Source organism: Exophiala aquamarina, assembly GCF_000709125.1.
Source record: "Exophiala aquamarina CBS 119918 chromosome Unknown aczIA-supercont1.2, whole genome shotgun sequence".
Classification (NCBI taxonomy): domain Eukaryota; kingdom Fungi; phylum Ascomycota; class Eurotiomycetes; order Chaetothyriales; family Herpotrichiellaceae; genus Exophiala; species Exophiala aquamarina.
The window spans coordinates 762,302-780,372 of NW_013550586.1; the positions used below are offsets into that span (position 1 = coordinate 762,302).

Genomic DNA, 18,071 nt, shown 5'->3' on the forward strand with positions numbered 1-18,071 from the left:
AGCGATGTTTTCACTTGCTTCCACCGTACCTAAGACCTAGGTGGTAGGAGGTGGCTAGAAAGGTTTTGGCAATTTGTCCTAACGTTCGAGCCTTGGTGTGAATGGGGAACTCTTTTCGCTTTCAGGGTGCGGCCATTAGGTGTGTGAGATGTCTGACCGGTAGTGTTGTGTGAATGCTTTGGATCCTGCAGATGATTTGCTAGGAGGGATTACATTCAGATCGTGCTGATGCTCACATGATGGCACTGATGTTCATTTTAAGTGCAGTTGGTCATGTCTCCCCAGATCCAATCGAAGTTATTGAAATTGTTCAGAGATTCTAAGGCATTGGTATTCCAGGTATCGAGGGTGGCGAGGGCGGGTTGAATGTTGTCAACTTGAGTCGCGTGGGAAACTGATGGCAAGTCAGCTCCAACCATTATGTCCAGTCTGCCCATAGTCGGGCTGCTTTGAGATCTTGCTAAGAGGGCAATCTCAAGAGAACGTAAAGTACTGACAGCATCACCGATCCATTGCGATCGAAGGTCTCCAGGATTATACTGCACCGACGATGGGTTTTGGTTTCCTGGTAGATACAACTGGAGTAGCGCAATTGCTTTTGCTACTGCTCTCATGTTAGTCACCTGATCTGGTTCTCCGGCTTTCGTGGTGAGGCAGGCGGAATAAATGTGCATCAGCCCGCTTTGGAATATTAAGCTTGGACCTGATGGACATATACTGCGAAGCCAACCACCAAACCACTCATGGTCAAGTATATTTAGGATTGCAGTGCTAGATTTGACACACGAGTTGAGACTTTTTCCAAACTCCGGCACCTGGACAGAGAAAGTAAGGGCAGGGCGATGAATTAACACCATCGAAATATTTGCCAGAAGTTGTAGCCACAACATGGTGAGTTCTGAGGCATTATGCACGCTGGTTCTATCCAACAGATGTGAACCATCTTCTCCCACCTCGAAAGCATCAATACGAGGCAGAGCATTGAAGGTGTGGTTCCAGACGCGCATTTCTCGATCAAGGCGTCTGATTTTCTCCGCACCACCTCGGCGTTGTGTTGTAGTGTAAAGCTGTTCAAGGACTGTTGAGAGTTTCTGGCCTAGTGAAACATACTGATTGAACAAAAATACTGGCGTATTTTCGCCTGGTAATGGATATGATATATGCTCTGCATTGACGTCGTCCAGAATACAGTCAGTTGGCATTTCGTTATCAACATCTGTGTCATTTATGAGTCTCGGAAGGCCATGAACAATTGAAGTGATCCTTTTAAAAGTGAGCATAAAGGCCCCGCGCTTGCATAGAATACCACGGTCGTTGCACTTACTTGTCAAACAAATATACCCACCACCAGATGCGTCGTCTCAATTCAACCATCCCGCTTTTGAACTTGAATCTCCGATCATGGCGATGGAGACCTAGAGATTGGGAAATACGAACCATCAGGCTGTTCAATTGCAACAACCAAATACTGTGCCCAGTGATCTGAACATAGAACGCAAATAGTGACAGAGCTTGGAGAGCTTGGAGATCACCAATTGCACTAACTTGGCCCAACAACTGACAGGCGAGGTCGAGGCAACTTTTGCGAGTCTCTACAGCCTCACCTTCGCTAGCTGAACTGAAGTTTTGGTCGATTTGGTTTATACTCGTAACCATTAGCATGGTCATGACGGTAGAACAGTCAATTTTGGCCAGTGTTGACGACGCATATAGATTGTTCAGCAGACTCTGCATCGCGCTTACTATTTCCCTTCGTACCAGCACAGGACAGAAGCTTTCCCACTTGGCCATGAATATATCAACATGTCGCATATAGTAATTTAGCGGGAAAGAGAAGAATGGCTTGATATCTTGAACCAATAGGACAGAGTTTGAGGACCCAGTCGTTAAATTAAAATCAGACCCGAGAGATACAGCCTGATTGATGGTTGGTTGCAAAAGGTGTAAGCTGTAACAACTTTGGGGGAAGTGACCACCGTAATTGAGATCCTGTATGGAAGTTTCCTGTGCGCCTAACACAAAATGAACTCCTGTGGTTGATCCAGCAAAGCGACCAGTGCCAGACTCATCATAGACCAAACGACCCATATGTTTGATGATGTACACGGACCTGTCAGCATTGATGGTTTCCGATTCACTCGGCATTGCGAAAGAGGACGACTTATTCATTTCCCCATATTGTGGCCGCGTTGTTTTTGAAACCTTGTGAGGCCTAGTATTTATTTGAAGCCTCAAGCGTTCCAGCTCGTCTCGCAGTGCTTTTGACGATTCGCGCTCTGCTTGCAGCTTCTGCTGTAAGTCGGAATTTTCAGAGCGAAGGCTCTTGATGAGCCTGGCATTTTCACTCGCCGAGAAGCCCCTGAACTTGGTATTTCTCCTCAGATTCGTTGATACTTCGCAAGGGACATTCGCGGCTGTACATGCTGTACAGCTTGGTGCAGCTCCATTGCACTTGACTCGTTTTATTCTGCATCGATCGCAAACTTGACCGATTCGCGGTGAAGGTGCGCTGATCCCCGAAGATTCTTGATCATGGGTCGACGACTCTGTCTCGTCCATGGCAACAGGAACTGGAAAAGCGACTTCTGACTGAAGCAGGAAGATGGAATAGTGCTTATTCCTTTAGATATGTGCTAACCTCCAATGAGTGGTATATCTCGCTCCTTTGACATCGCGAATCAATGGCTAGTAAATTGGAGAAGTAATCCTAATTGCTAACGGTAGGAGATTCGCCGCTTTAATTTATTTAGCCCAACCCCAAACGCCCTTCGGGTTACGTTCTATCCCGACCTCAGAGGAATGAAAGGACCATAACGACAGTTGAGCAGGGGGTATTGAGGAAGGACGGTGCGGGGGGGAATATGACAATTTCTTCCAAAAACGCACTCGAGGTTCTTAGTCTCTCACAATGATGTATAAGACCCATTCACAAGGTTTGAGCGTCTGTCATCGACGACAGAACGGTGGCTCAAGGATCGAAATCTCAAGATGGCTGTCTCTGCGCTGGATTCAAGAGTCTTCAGAAATCTATTCGGCACGGAAGAGATTCGCAAAATATTCACAGACAAAGCATACGTAAGGCGCCTCGTCGAGACCGAAGCGGCATTAGCTCGTGCAGAATCTCATGTTGGAGTGATTCCAGCAGATGCAGGACAAGAGATCACAACGGCTCTTGAACATGCACAGATAGAGTAAGATTGGGCGTTCTTTTTGTAATACTGATGTGCTTACATGGAACTTAGCTTTGATAGACTGTCAGGGGAGACAGACATTGTGGGATATCCTATCCTTCCGCTGGTTCAACAACTGGTGGAAACCATGCCTGCTGAGATGGCAAAGTACATCCACTGGGGGGCCACGACACAGGATATCATGGATAACGCATCAATACTGCAAATCAGAGAAGGCCTTGAGATTATCGGCCGTGAGCTAGATATGCTGACCAGCGTGCTGGGGAGGCTATCATCAGAGTATCGCGATACGTGAGTGCCTTCGAAACCCTCAATGCTGGAAACCTTGCTGAATCAATCCAGACCAATGGCAGGACGGACGCATTTGCAGCATGCATTACCATGTACATTTGGATATAAATGCGCGGTATATCTGTCCGGTGTTCTTCGACACCAAGAGCGTCTCGAGGAGATCAAGAAACGCTGCCTCCTAGTCCAGTTCGGTGGGGCAGCTGGAACACTTGCATCGCTTGGAAACCATGAAGGAATTCAAGTGCGCAAACAGCTGGCGAAAGAACTGTCTCTACGAGACCCACCTATAACATGGCATGTGGCGCGTGACGGGATTGCTGAGATCCTCAATTTCCTCGGCTTAGTAGGAGGGAGCTTAGGGAAAATCGCGTACGATATTATCATCATGTCCTCGAACGAACTGGGTGAAGTGTCTGAGCCTTTCGTGCCCCATCGAGGCGCTTCTTCGACGATGCCCCAGAAGCGAAATCCCATATCCAGCGAAGTTGTTCTCGCTGCGTCCAAACTGCTACGTGCCAACGCAGGGCTTGGGCTTGACGCGATGGTCGTTGACTTTGAACGAGCGTCTGGTCCGTGGCATCTGGAGTGGGTGGCTATCCCGGAGGCATTCGTATTGTGTGTCGGAGCGCTGCACCAAATGAAACTTGCACTGGATGGGCTTGTAGTCAACACCAAATCAATGCAGAGAAATCTGCACAGCACGCGGGGCCTTATTGTGGGAGAAGCAGTGATGATGGGTCTCGCACCATTCCTGGGTCGTCAGAAGGCTCATGACTTGGTATATGAGGCGTGCAAGATGGCGATTGAGAATGATCGCCCGTTGCTGGATGTATTGAAGAGCGATTCCAGTTTGCTGAAAGACTTGCCTGAGGACAAATTGGCTAGCTTGTGTGACCCGCTTAATTACCTTGGGGCGAGTCAGATCATGGTTGATGACGTTCTCCTGGAAAATGTGCGGCTGAGAGCGAGGAAAGAAGGGGAGACCAATGCTAGTACACTCAGCCATGACCAGGAGAATGGCGTTGCCTAACTGGTAGGGTGGTGCCACAGCTTGGGGCCTGAGCAGCATGGATATACTTTAGATAATAGAGCGTGCATGAGCAGAACATATTCAATGCTATAAAACGTATATTCTCTTGTTGTGTACGTACGTCAGCATGGCTACATTGCAAATCGCTTTGGCTGCAGAACACTCCGAAGCGCCAATTCCTTACGTGTATGTATCGATGAGTTGGCTCAGACCGAGAAATGTCTATATGCGACGATGGAAACAGTAAAAATGAACTTAATATAGGCCAATATTAACACACAGAAAAGCTAGCGGTATATGCAATATATGCAGTGTATGCAGAAGTGTGGTGAAGTAGCTAGTCGAGTTAGTTGTCGGAGCGTGCATCCGCAGAGATGGAAGTTTCATTGTTGTCTTCATCGTCGCTGAGTTCGAGGCCAACAGAGTGTGGAAGATATACTAGGGCTGATGTCAGTGCCATCCAGATGCTGAACGGGGTACTGCGTTGAAGGGAACTCACCACCTGGCTTTAAGAACCAACTGAGAACGAGAACAATGAGGAATATGCTCGCAAGACATATGAAGACAGTTCCAGCATAAATACCAACTGTCTTCATGTAGATAAGATTGAATATAGTGGGAGCCACAACTCTAGCCAAGGCGTGGAGCAGACCTGATGCACCCAAGATCTGGCCCGTCATGTCTGCGGGAATTGCTTTGGTAAGAGAAGATTGAAGAGTTGGCGAACCAATCCCACCTAGCGAAGCCACCATGCCAGAGATGAACATGACAGCCCCAGAAGGTGTGAGAGCATAACCGACGTATCCCAGGAACTCGAAAATAACCGCGCCTCGAATGATGTTAATGTCGAGCATGTCCGAGCCTTCATGCCCAATAGACTGTTGGGACATTGGGCCACGGAAGATTCGAGTCAAGGCAGGCAAGAGAATGACCAGACCTAGCACGCGGCAAATATTTACCGAGGAAAGGTATATGCTGGCGGTGACTGAGGTCCAGCCAAAACGGTATTGTGAGTAAATGAGTAGGATTTGCATAGTGCCCATAGCGACACCAAACATCATTGTGTCAATGGCAGCGATCACAAAGAGATTTCGGCGAAGCGCGCGAGTCGCCCCTGGACCTTTGGGCCGTAGCACCCACAGGGGCTCAAAGATATTATAATTTCTCAACTTGAAGGTCCAATCCTCGTCAGGGGACTCCTCCTTTGCAATCCGTCGTTTTTCGCGGGCAAGATGTTGGCGTTCCTTCGACAACGACTCCGGAACAATGAATGCGATGAAGACAATGTAAAATACGTGGCAGGCTAATGCCAGGTAGAAGGCCGACATAACAGTTCCGGTCGATTTGATCAGCCAGCCAGACAAAAGCGGACCAAGAGCGATCCCGGTGAATAGCGTGCCGTGGAAATAGCCAAAAGCGACGTTTCGGCGTTCTGGAGGACTACAATCAGACGCATATGCAAAAGCTAGAGCCATGCCAGTTGTAAAAGAACCGGAGACTCCATCCAAGAAGGCGCCCAGAAGCATCCAGTAGACAGAGACTTCGGTCGGATGTCGGCCAATAATAATGGTAATGATCTCCATCGTGAAGGCACCGAAGGATATGGAGACCAACACCTTAATACGTCCATATCGGTCTGAGAGAGCGCCCAATTGAGGAGCCACAATGGCGGAGAAAATACCCGACAGCAGATTCATGTATAGATTGAAGTTGGCAACAAGAGCCTGGACATGATCATCCCGGCATTGTTCGTTTTCCTCCCCAAAGATTATAGGTAGATAGGTAAAGTTTGGGTCTTTGGCGGCTCGATCAGACAGGTACTTGTGGCAGATAAGGTCGAGGATGAGATATGTTTTAGGGACGATAATGCCCCCAAATGCTAGGCAAAAGGGGAAGAATGCTGGAAGAAGCCAGAATATCTAGACAAAGTGTCAGCCGGAGGAAATGATTCAGCAAGACGGGGAGGTCTTACAGAAGCCTTCTTATACCATGACTGGTCGCTCGAGCCGCGTGATCCAGTCCATGGTTCATTAATGGCTCTTTCATAACTTGGCCTGGCTCTGGAATAGCCTTCCCTTTGTGACCGCCTCTGTTGACGAGGGCTCACTAAGGGGCTCGTCTCACCCTCATGGTACTCGTCCAGTGTGTCGTTCCTCACATCGTGGCCTGTATCTACAGCAGGGCGCCTGCGAATATTGCTTGCGATGGCCACTTCCTCCTGCGCTTCTCCAGCAAATGCTTCTTCGTGGTCCATGTCGTGTACTCGTCGGCAGAGAGGATTCCGGCAGATGCGTAGGAACTATGCAATCTAACAGCGCCGATTGTAATGAAGGAACGAAGAATCGGCGGCGCATACAAGGTCCCTCCACCACACAAGGAACAACCGAAGAGATGTTGTGGGCAGTCGATGCTCTTAATCCATTAATGACAAGCCGCTGGAAAGCAATTATCTTGACGTAATATATGGGTTGTCAGTGTAAGCAGAGGACGGAGTACTGAGTCGCAAGGGGTGCTGGGGGGTCGGAAGTACAACAGACTGAACGAATAAATCCAATGTGAATGGATTTGTTTCCCAGGGGCTGTCCCACTGTTCTCCCTCGCCGCTCCCGAATTGGCTCGAAATGCATCTGCCTGGGGATCTGGGATTGGGGATGTCCAGCCTGCCACGTCTGCCGCGGTTGGCGTCTGCGGAAACCTGGACCAAGTGCTTGAGTCGCCGATAAGAGGGCTTAAAGGGACTGGTGGATGCGCCCAAGGTCCTCCAGCTGGATGCTTCTCCAAAAGGTTGGTTGGTAAGCAAGACTCGGGGGTCGGGACACCGACGGGACCACCACAAAGGTGCTCACTGTGGCCGGTGGCCGACACTGGCATCGAGATACTACAGGGGCTCCAGATAGTCGCGCGACCACTTACAGATGTATACATTTCTATACCGAATATATAGTATTGGGGACACGGACATCGTTGTGTAAGTTGCAGTTGAATCAATTGTTGGCCTTGTTGGATGAATGAGCCGTCCTTTTGGGAAACCTAATATGGATGCACAAAGTAGATTTACATTTGTTCCTATCGAACAGTGGGTAGTATTTTGGCCTGCTCTCCTGCAAAGAACTTCTTTTGCTCCAGGCATCGTTCACTCTTGCAACCTTGGCATCTCAATCCCATTTGTCGCGAGCAGCTCACGCCGCTTTGTAGATGTTCGTGAGCAATGTCTGCTAGTGCTTGAATGAATACCGGACTTCCATTCAAGCTCTCCGCTCGTCTCACTCCTGGGTTGCCTTGTGCATCTTCATGCATCACCTCTTGGTCTAACTCGTACAGGGTCTCAATATGGTCGCTTGTAAACGCGATAGGCACTAGAATCAAGTCTGTCTGACCCCGACTGACGTACTCTTTTACCGTATCACTTGTTTGGGCTCCCAGCCATGCCGATGGTCCAACTTGCGACTGCCAGCTGAGTCGATATGGGTTAGAAAACTTTAGTCGACTCATAACTGCATACACCGTTGCTGCAACTTCAGCTGGATAGGGATCTCCTCGATTCACTACGCTCATGGGCAAGCTGTGTGCAGAGAATATGAGGACCACTTCCTTCCTGCGTTCTTCTGGGTACTCGGCAAGTTTGTCTTCGATGTTTTGTGCAAATGCCTCCACAAGTCCGGAGTGGGCAGGCCAACGATCTATCACGCTCCAGGTAATCGACCCGGGTGGATTGGACTCTCCTGTAGCTCTAGGTCCCTCAAGTCGATTGCGCCATTTCCATAACTCATTTAAGGAACTTCCAGTAGTGGAACAGCTGTATTGTGGATATTGTGTGAATGCCACTGCTCTTCCTCCTCTACCGCCACCAAAGCCATCTTCGAGGAGTTGAGTATACATATGCTCGGTCAATGGATTGGCGTATCTGAAGGCAACATAGGGTTTATGAGGTGCTGTTTCAGGAGAGATCTTATCCAGGATTTTGCACATCTCACTGCATTGGTACTCGGACCATTTGCGGATTGGAGAGCCTCCACCAATCGCGGCGTACTGCTTCTGAATTTTGGGTGTCCTCCTGCGCGAGATCAACGGCCCTAAGTATGACTGCAGTCTTCCCAGAGGAATCAAATCGCCATCTGCGAAAAGCCGACTGAGGAAGTCACCCACCTCTTCAGTTGTCGAAGGACCGCCCATGTTCATGAAGACCATTGCGGTAGGCCCTTTGGCTCCATGAGAATTCTGCATTACTGGAGGTGCCGCACTGGCCATTGACGACTTCTGCTGGCCATTGTAACTGCAAATGACTTTCGATAGCCGAATAGCTTTGGGCCGCGGCAGCTGACGGGAGAGGCTCGACATGCAGCTGCGGACTGACATTGTGTAGATTCGAACAGCGTAGTGTGTATATGGAGTTGTCACCAAGCCATAGATATCATGAAGAAATGTATCTGAGAGACTGTACAAGCAGAGAGTAATTGGACGGAAAAGGAGCTACTGGATTACTGGATTGCGAATGAAGGAGTTTTTTTCGACATGACGCTCGGGACTTGCCTCTGTTTCCGATCACTGAGATCATGGGAAATGATGTCTGCAAGGGCTCCGGATCGGCCACTAAAAATGCATGCATTAAGGAGTGAGCGCAGTCACGTGATAGCGCGTTTTGCCGCGAACACGGGTCGTGTCACTGCCTTGCTCTGCGTCACTGATCAATCCGCCTATTCCAATATTGGGATCTCACCTCCAAGGAAAATCGATCGGGATCCACATCCACTGCAGTCTTCCTAGCAACTCTACACACTTGTCAGTCATTTGTAATGGGTGACAATCTACCATACAGATCCAAAATGGAGGCACATGACTCTGCTCAAAATGATGAAAACGATGATGACGATGAAGAAATCGATGAGACAGGCTACAAAACAGTCAAAGATGCTGTCTTGTTTGCCATTGAAGTTAGTCATTCAATGTTGAAGATTCCATCTTCATCCGGGTTGAAAAAAGGCGACAACAGTTCCCCTCTATCAGCAGCCTTGAAGTGTGCATACTACTTAATGCAGCAACGCATCATTTCAAATCCTAAAGACTTGATGGGCATCTTGCTGTATGGAACCGAAGCTTCCAAATTCCCCGATGAGGATGAGAATTTTGGAGGCGGTTGGTCCTTCCCCCATTGTTACCTACTCACTGATCTCGATGTTCCGGAAGCCGAAGATGTGAAGGAGCTGAAACGGTTGACTGAGTCCGAATCTCCCGAAGCTGAAGATATCTTCAAACCAGCTAAAGAATCGGTTTCGATGCATACTGTTCTGTTCTGCGCAAACCAGATCTTCCAGCAGAAAGCTGCCAATTTCACCTCGCGCCGACTCTTTATTGTTACTGACAATGACGATCCGCATTCTCAAAACGAAAGATCACGTTCTCAGGCGACTGTGAGGGCCAAAGACCTCTATGACTTGGGCGTGGTGATTGAGTTGTTCCCGATTACCACTGTTGACCACAAATTTGACACCAAAATCTTCTACGATGATATTGTGTATAAGTACTCCCCCGCCGATCCCGAAGCCATTGCATACAATCCTGCGTCAGTTGTTGACGTTGATGGTTCGAAGCTCATTTCTGGATCAGCAGATGGTATTACTCTTTTACAATCGCTCCTCACCACCATCGCATCAAAAGTGACCCCCAAACGTGCTTTATTCTCTTCTGTTCCTCTTGAGCTCAGCCCAGCGCTCAAGATCTCCGTCAAGGGTTTTTTACTGTACAAACACCAGAAACCGGCTCGGAGTAGCTATATCTACCTTGGCTCAGAACGACCACAAATAGTAAAAGGACATACACAGCAATTCGACGAGGTTGGCAAAGGAGTCCAAAAAGTTGAAATTCGAAGAGCATACACATTTGCAGGGGAGAAAATTACCTTTTCTGACGAGGAAGCGAAAGAACTTCGAAATTTTGGGGATCCTGTCGTCCGAATTATAGGATTCAAGCCAATGGCCAGGTTACCATTCTGGGCTAACATCAAGAATTCGACATTCCTCTATCCGTCGGAGGAAGATTATATTGGAAGCACGCGCGTGTACAGTGCTCTACATCGCAAACTGCAGAAGGACAAATTGTTTGGTTTGACCTGGTTTGTTCCTCGGAAAAACGCAACTCCCGTCATGGCAGCACTGGTCCCGACGTTATCTGCAGTTGCTATGGATGGTAAGACAAATCCAGCGGCAGTATCTGCAACGGGGGCTCCCCAAGGCCTGCATCTCATTCCTCTCCCATTCGCAGATGACATCCGCCAGAATCCTCCCTCCAGCCATAAGACTCCTCTTCAGGCCCCTGATGAGCTGGTGGATGCTATGCGACCCATTGTTCGTAAGTCTGACTCGTGCAAGCCGCGATGCGATCGAATCGAGCTTTGCTAACGAGAACTGATAGAACAATTAAACCTACCGAAAGGACTCTACGACCCATCTAAATACCCCAATCCCAGCTTACAGTGGCATTACCGCATCCTACAGGCATTGGCACTTGATGAAGAGCTTCCAGAAAAGCCAGAGGACAAAACAATTCCGAAGTACAAACAAATCGACAAGAGGGTGGGGAACGAGGCTATTGAATGGGGGTCTATCTTAGAACGAGTTTTCAAAGAGCGTCAAGCGGAATATCCAGATACTGCGCAGACTGGTTCAAAGCGGCCAACAGCTCCTCACCCGGAAGCGGCCCCTACAGCATCGAATAAGAAAGTGAAGACTGAGAATGCGCATGGCATCAGCGAAGCAGAGGTTAGATCACTGTGGGCAAAAGGGCAACTGGGAACTTTGACCGTGGCCCTGCTCAAAGAATTTGCAACCGCAAAGAGAATTCCTGTGGCAGGGAAGAAGGCAGCCATTGTTGAAACGATTGAGGGTTGGTTGGAATCCAAGTAGTCAGACGACACAGCCACATGACGTATGAAGTTTTATTGACATAGCGGTAACAAGATGCCAAAATTTCCACTCCGCGACTCGTCTCAAGCACCTCAGCTGTAATAATGAAGTTGTGCGGCCAATCATTGCACTCTCAGTCAAGTTCCTTGGAAGGGAAGACTGACACTGCACCCAAGATCGGCTATCATTTCATTGATCTCCATTCCAATAGACGATTTCCGTACATCATGGGATCACGTAAAGGTAACCTCGTAGGAACGCTTTTTGCAGGAACGTTGGTTTTTTGCGTTGTTCAATATGGAGAAAAAAGAAAAGGAAGACAAAGGTCACCCACAGACGAGGTTAGAAATAGGCAAAGGTTTTTCAGATCACGTCACGTGCTGCCTCGGCATAGTTTCTATTTAAGACCAGCACTCTCACATGCTTTGCCCATCAGCGGCCCAAAGGGGAAGTGCAGCCACATGACGTGCATGGACCTCCCTCTTTCCCTGCGCTTCAACCACTGCATCAATTGGTGTAGCGTTCAACTCGGCAGCTCAACCATGCTTTGTCTTGCGCATGCCGCCTCGACGGCTTCTCTTGCAAACCAACTGCTATCTTCATGGCTTTTGATGTCCTGCTAACTTCATCCGTTCTTTTGGCACCACAAACCCCTTATCGGCTTTACCAACTTACCAATAGTCGTCGACCATGGCAAGGGTCCCTTTTATTGGAAGGCTGTTCTGGTGAGTTGACAGAGTCGAGGTCTCGAGGACGCACTGACACATTGCTCAGGCGAGAGTATCTTGCTTTGGTGGGATCTCTTATTCTCGTTGCACTCGAAGTCTTTGTTCGAATCATCACCCTTGGCCTTCGTAAGGACTTTGCCGCGCAATTTCGCCTCCCAAGTCTAATTTGTCTCCAGCTCAACCTGTCATTCGTTTTTGTTATAATGCATCAAAGAAACTCTTCAATCGTCTTTCCTCTCAAAAGTCAAAACAGGCCAGGTCAGAACAAAAATCAATATACAGTTCAATTGCAACTTGCTCGGACTTCACGGAACTCTGTGGGCTGTTTGGATACTACGCGGAGGAACATATTGTACAAACGGGCGATGGATATCTGTTAGGTGTACATAGGCTACCTTTCCGCAAAGGCGAGGAACAAAATGGCACAAGAGTCAATGCAGGCCCAGATTCCATCCGCAAACCTGTGGTTTACCTCCACCATGGTCTACTTATGAACAGCGAGGTCTGGGTTTGCATCACAGAGGAAGAACGCTGTCTTCCCTTCACTCTTGCCAGCCAAGGCTACGATGTCTGGTTGGGCAACAACCGGGGTAACAAATACAGCAAAAAGTCGACTCAATTCTCTCCTACTTCTGCTCGGTTCTGGAATTTTTCAATGGACGAGTTCGCTTTCCACGACATTCCAGACACAATCGATTACATTCTCAACACGACATCACAGGCGTCATTATCCTATATTGGTTTCAGCCAAGGCACTGCACAAGCATTTGCAACTCTCTCAATTCATCCAGGACTCAACGACAAAGTTAATCTCTTTGTCGCTCTTGCACCTGCAATGTCGCCAGCTGGACTCAGCAATGGAATTGTCGATTCCCTTGTCAAGGCCAGTCCCGACGTTCTCTTCCTTGCCTTTGGTCGTAAATCCATTCTATCCTCAGCTACCATGTGGCAGTCTATACTCTACCCACCGATTTTTGTTCGATTGATCGATATGTCGCTTTCGTTCCTTTTCGCCTGGTATGGCCGAAACATTTCTGTACAACAGAAGCTTGCTGCATATCCGCATCTTTACAGCTTCACAAGTACAAAGTCAGTCGTCCACTGGTTTCAGATCATTCGCAACAAGTCGTTCCAGATGTATGATGACGACGGATCCAACAAATTCTCCGTTGGGGCGAGCAATCGCTATTACAAAGTTGCAAGGTTCCCCACGCGAAATATCAAGACCCCTATTGTGCTCGTCTACGGAGGAAGCGACTCACTTATCGATATCCGAGTCATGCTTAAAGAGCTCCCTCGACACACAATCGCGACCGAGGTACCTCATTTTGAGCACCTGGATTTCTTGTGGGCACAAGACGTGGAGAAGCTTGTTTTCCCTCACGTTTTAGAAGCTTTGCGCTACTATTCACTTGGACGAAATAATAATGATCTGTCCAAAGGGCTTGCATTATCAATAACAGACACGGCATACCTTCACCGCCGCCAAAACAGTGGCAGCACGACCCCGTGGTCTGAAGATGATGGTGGCTATTCAGACTATGACGGCGCCAATGACACACCTCGAACCCCAAAAGCGAAGTCGTTCGCTCAGCAACAACGTGATCGACATTACAGGTATCAGTACAACAGTCGACCGTCGACAGCCAGTCCTGGCCAATCCAACCATCAGCCCAACAGCAGTAGCAGTCAATTGACCTGGACGGAACAGTTTTATAAAATGACAAACAGGGAACCGCATGCACCCGCAGCAGGCGACGCTCTGCTGCCCCGTCGCAAGGAGTCTGCAACCTCGACCTCGCTGGACGAGTCAGAGCAGACTGCCGATCCTTCTCAGCCGCCACCAATCGAGGACAAGGAAGGCGCATTTAGCCCGGCGATATCAACTGCCCGATCGGACGAGCTGGGAGGCACGTCTCCGTCAGTTGCACAGCAAGTACAAAATCGAAGCCACCATACGCCTGCGAGGGACACTGACAATGAAAGCGTTGGCTCTGGCCGATCGAGCCCGGGCGCCAATTCAATCTTGCCGCGTGCGATCACATCCAGAGGCATCAGGGTCGGCAGCTCGAAACCGAGCGTTGGGCTCGGATAGACAGACAGCCTCGGAGTAGGGGTGGGTGGTCTAGGTAGCAGTGAAGGCCCAAGACCGACTCAGCGCGTTAAGGCCTTTGCATATTTTGTAACCATTGAAGTCTATCACGTATTAGGGACTTGCACAGGAAGCCACCGAAGACACTTGTTTTCCGCAACGCAGGCCAGAGCAGTGTTATCTCGAAGGCCCTCCAGAGGCTTGGCTTGGCCGAGAATCGGGAGTCACGGCACAACATCAGCCAGTATCAACATCCCTGGCATGTTTCCTGCATGCAGTCTTTTATACATAGATCATATAAAGTCACATAACCTCGGCGCGGGTAATCTATGTCGGCAGGACAGTCCCATAGCGGCGGCAACAGCAGCGGCAACATTAGCAATAGCAATAGCAGAAATGCTGCGACCCGGAGGGAAGAGAAAAGAGACGTCGTTAACTAGTTGGTCTAGTACAAGGCAATACAGAGAGAGATAGAGAGAATAAAAGTTCAGAATGTCCGTGTTCTCCGTAAGAATCAATCGAGTGATTCTTGCAAAGATCGAGGCTTGTAATTAAATTCGTAAGCTACTCTCGGTATCCGCGGACCGCCATCTAAAGCCACTGCGTGTCCCCGACCGACTGGCCATTCACAACCTATCCAACACTCCTGGACTATGTGCATATTTGCATCTGTAAATGTATCCACGATATCTTTCCCATGATGGGAAATTCGAGAGAAACGCCTTGGCGCTATGCATAAAAAAAAGATAAATGTATATATGTCCGGCCGCTGCCAAACCAACTCCATGCTGTTGGGTCTTTTGGGTCGCAACGAGAAAATCAATCAAAATGCGCAGAACAGGAAATATCCGTCAGGTCGTAATCGCATCAGAGAGGACAGCCGTGTAGGCTCGTAATGTCTAGAAAATGGTCGCTGAGGGAACTGTGCGAAAGAATCAAGGAATTATAGAGCTGTAATTGCGGCGAGTGCAGCGGTGATGATCAGACCAAACAGTGGTACAGCCTTGTCGATCGCAGCGCTGTTCGATCCCGTTGGGCTGCCAAGGCTACCAGTGGCAGTGCCAGTTGCACCACCAAGACGGGCACCACCGCTCTCGGCGATGACGGAGCTGACTGGGTTGGCAACAGGAGTGGCGTTTGGTACAGAGTCAGTACCGGTGCCAATCTCCTGGACGTTGTCAGCCGTAGCGTTGAAGACGGTCTGGGCAAGGGAAATCTCGTTGTTGGCCAGGTCGTAGACAACGTAGGCGCTGCGCAGGAAAGTATCACCGAGGACGGAAATGCCACTCTGGGCGGGAGCGATGCCGAAAAGACATGCCTGTTCGCCGTTGGTGAAGGTCAGGGGGTTGCCGCGGCTATCAGTGCCTGCATCCAGGAGAAGCTCGTTGTACGGGACGCGGATGGTCTGACCGGAGAAGTCGAAGTCGAGTGTGGCGGAGGAGTCGGCGAGACTGCACTCGGCATAAGCAGCGCCGACTGAATCCTGGTAAACTGCTTGAATTTCGTTGTAAATCAATTCGGTGATGTCGTTGGGTAGGTATGTGAGAGTGGCGCCGGAGTCAAGAAGGACGCCAGCAGGAAGAGAGTTGGAGTTCGAGAGATCCTGGCCGTTGATTTTGACACCAGTCAGGGCGACGACGAGTTCGTAATAGCCGCCATAGGTCTGAATGACAGGGACTGTTGCTAATGAGCCTTCATATTTGGCAGTGTTGACACCACCGAATAGAATCTCGCCGGTGGAGGCGTCCAAGTCATTTAGCCACAAGCTGTAAGCATTGGATCTAATATGGCCAGCATTCAGGAGAGCCTCGGGCAGATTGGGGTAAGGATCCATGCCTGCACGGTTGACTTGGACTTCGTTGCTTGTATAGCCAATACCAAGGACGCCCTGCTCCGAAGAAGAGGTCTCACCAATGCCGAACTGAAAGCCTTCGAGGGTGACGCCTCCAAAATGTAATGTGTCAGAGACGTAGTCACCCAGGGCAGCGGAGCCGTCAACGTAAGAAATGTTAAATTGATTGTTGATGAGTTCGTAGGTAGAGGAGGCGCTGCGAGAATACGTGCCACCTTCGCAGGGGTTGGCCGACGAGGAGCAGAAGGATGAATCTGCGGTGTTGACCCAAAGATCGGAACTGCCTGTGTCAATGTGCAGCCGCAGGGTCTGCTGGGGGGTGCCGAGAGTCAGGTTGGCGTAGTACAGGGACTGATCGTTATCGAGGACTTGTTCAACAACATTTTGGCGCTTTTTCAAGCGGCGCCGCTCGTGAGAGAGGATATCGGGGACGTGCCTCCGTTGAATGGGCAAGGAAATCACGCGAGCATTCTCTGACCGTGGAATAAGTGGAATTGCGGAAGCGAGAGGCGCCACAAGGGCGGCAGCAGCCACTGCGGCTGTCAAGGACTTCATATCGCCTGTTGAGACCTTGTCGAGACAAGAGAGTGAGGTTGGAATGGGAATGGAAAGTGCAAGGGTCTGTCTGAACGGATGCAGCCAAAGATGATGACAACAAAAGGTGAGAGAGCTGGTGACTGGGCGAGTCGAAGTGCCAGTGATGTATCTCGTATCTATACAAGAGCAATGAAAACGGGAGACCAACGAAAGACAGACAGACAAACGTATACAGGAGTGAAGTGGAAGCGGAAGTGGTGGAAAGTAATATTAATTAACGGGAAGCAAGATGCGAGGATGAGATCACACAGCGCAAAAGCGACATTAATGATCTAAGCGACCCGGTCGCATGGTGATGGGCGATGGGCAGTGAGGGAAGAAGTGGAAGGCGCAGCACGAGGGAAGTCGTCGTCGGAGAGCGTCGCTCCCCCGTAATTGGAAAGGTGGCTGTTTGGTGATATGCAGTCAGGCGAGCCATTGGCAGGGGCTGGCTGGTCGGTGTGGCGGGGAATGTACGAGGAATCCAGGATTGCCAGGTACCGCTTAGGTGCGTCGTCCACCACCAAGAGGTGAAATTGGGGAGGATGCCCAGGAACACAGAGGCTGAAGGACCTTGTTGAGCCTCGTTGCAGGGACCTCTTGCCCCCGGAAGGCCCCCCCAGCCCCCCAGCCCACATGTTGCCCCGGCACGCGTCATAGGCATAGAATTTCTCTTCACTTGGCCAAGTCTGACACTTACGAATACTCGTTGACACTACGTGGCCTGCGGTTGAGTCGGATGCCATAATCATGACGATGGTACTCCTACTGCAGATGTGACGATGGAGTTGAATACGACGAGACTCGTGAGACAGTTAATTTGTGTCTTTCCAATTTCGACACACTCATGCTCAATTGACCTCAGATATCCCAGCACACAGCTCGAACACGCGAACAAGGACAGGCTGACCAGACTGAAACTCCGACAAATTCCAACTGGTTGCCGACTGCCAGTGCGCCGAATCTAAAAATATGGCCCCAGGCTTCGCGCTTGGTTGCCAGTCCTTAAATTTAGGGTCTGGCGAATGTGGCGATTGGCCTGCCCCGGGGGTGATAAGCCTCCTAAGCTACTCCGTACACTGCCTTCAGCCGGCAGAGGACGTCTACAGTAGGGCACCAGGGGGCGATCAAGCCCTCGCATGGATCATCTTGGCGCTGCCTCGTCTCACTCGTAATCATTCTTTTCCTTCCAGGCCACTTCCTTGGATTCGCGACTCCGTAAAACATCTGCCCGAGATTGCCGAGATGGATGTCCTCCATTCCGATTTGCTGTACTGGTCCGGAGCACAAAGTACTGATACTACGGCTGTTGGATAGCCTGAGTCCATACCACGGACTAGCCACCTATACTCGACACGGTCCCAGAGCATGATTCATGAATCACTCTATTTTGTAATTTGTCATGCTAACAA

At 49.6% G+C, this 18,071-nt stretch overlaps 7 protein-coding genes across 7 annotated transcripts; 3 read left to right on the forward strand and 4 right to left on the reverse strand.

The window, feature by feature from the left end:
• Positions 1-257: 257 nt before the first annotated feature.
• A1O9_02116 (uncharacterized protein) lies at positions 258-2,145 on the reverse strand (the record flags this gene model as incomplete). Its single annotated transcript, XM_013407691.1, has 2 exons — positions 258-1,263; positions 1,325-2,145. 2 exons carry the CDS (start codon positions 2,143-2,145, stop codon positions 258-260), a joined length of 1,827 nt encoding a protein of 608 aa, XP_013263145.1.
• Positions 2,146-2,988: 843 nt separating this feature from the next.
• On the forward strand, positions 2,989-4,512 carry A1O9_02117 (3-carboxy-cis,cis-muconate cycloisomerase; the record flags this gene model as incomplete). The annotated part of the gene is made up of 3 exons (XM_013407692.1): positions 2,989-3,191; positions 3,243-3,482; positions 3,534-4,512. 3 exons carry the CDS (start codon positions 2,989-2,991, stop codon positions 4,510-4,512), a joined length of 1,422 nt encoding a protein of 473 aa, XP_013263146.1.
• Positions 4,513-4,858: 346 nt separating this feature from the next.
• A1O9_02118 (uncharacterized protein) lies at positions 4,859-6,766 on the reverse strand (the record flags this gene model as incomplete). Its single annotated transcript, XM_013407693.1, has 3 exons — positions 4,859-4,950; positions 5,012-6,431; positions 6,485-6,766. 3 exons carry the CDS (start codon positions 6,764-6,766, stop codon positions 4,859-4,861), a joined length of 1,794 nt encoding a protein of 597 aa, XP_013263147.1.
• An 812-nt stretch (positions 6,767-7,578) lies between these two features.
• Positions 7,579-8,868, reverse strand: A1O9_02119 (ferrochelatase; the record flags this gene model as incomplete). The annotated part of the gene is made up of 1 exon (XM_013407694.1): positions 7,579-8,868. The coding sequence occupies one exon, from the start codon at positions 8,866-8,868 to the stop codon at positions 7,579-7,581; it is 1,290 nt and encodes a 429-aa protein (XP_013263148.1).
• A 467-nt stretch (positions 8,869-9,335) lies between these two features.
• A1O9_02120 (ATP-dependent DNA helicase 2 subunit 1) lies at positions 9,336-11,411 on the forward strand (the record flags this gene model as incomplete). The annotated part of the gene is made up of 2 exons (XM_013407695.1): positions 9,336-10,857; positions 10,921-11,411. 2 exons carry the CDS (start codon positions 9,336-9,338, stop codon positions 11,409-11,411), a joined length of 2,013 nt encoding a protein of 670 aa, XP_013263149.1.
• A 690-nt stretch (positions 11,412-12,101) lies between these two features.
• On the forward strand, positions 12,102-14,234 carry A1O9_02121 (lysosomal acid lipase/cholesteryl ester hydrolase; the record flags this gene model as incomplete). Its single annotated transcript, XM_013407696.1, has 3 exons — positions 12,102-12,136; positions 12,186-12,265; positions 12,316-14,234. The coding sequence occupies 3 exons, from the start codon at positions 12,102-12,104 to the stop codon at positions 14,232-14,234; spliced, it is 2,034 nt and encodes a 677-aa protein (XP_013263150.1).
• A 940-nt stretch (positions 14,235-15,174) lies between these two features.
• A1O9_02122 (uncharacterized protein) lies at positions 15,175-16,638 on the reverse strand (the record flags this gene model as incomplete). Its single annotated transcript, XM_013407697.1, has 1 exon — positions 15,175-16,638. The coding sequence occupies one exon, from the start codon at positions 16,636-16,638 to the stop codon at positions 15,175-15,177; it is 1,464 nt and encodes a 487-aa protein (XP_013263151.1).
• Positions 16,639-18,071: the final 1,433 nt, after the last annotated feature.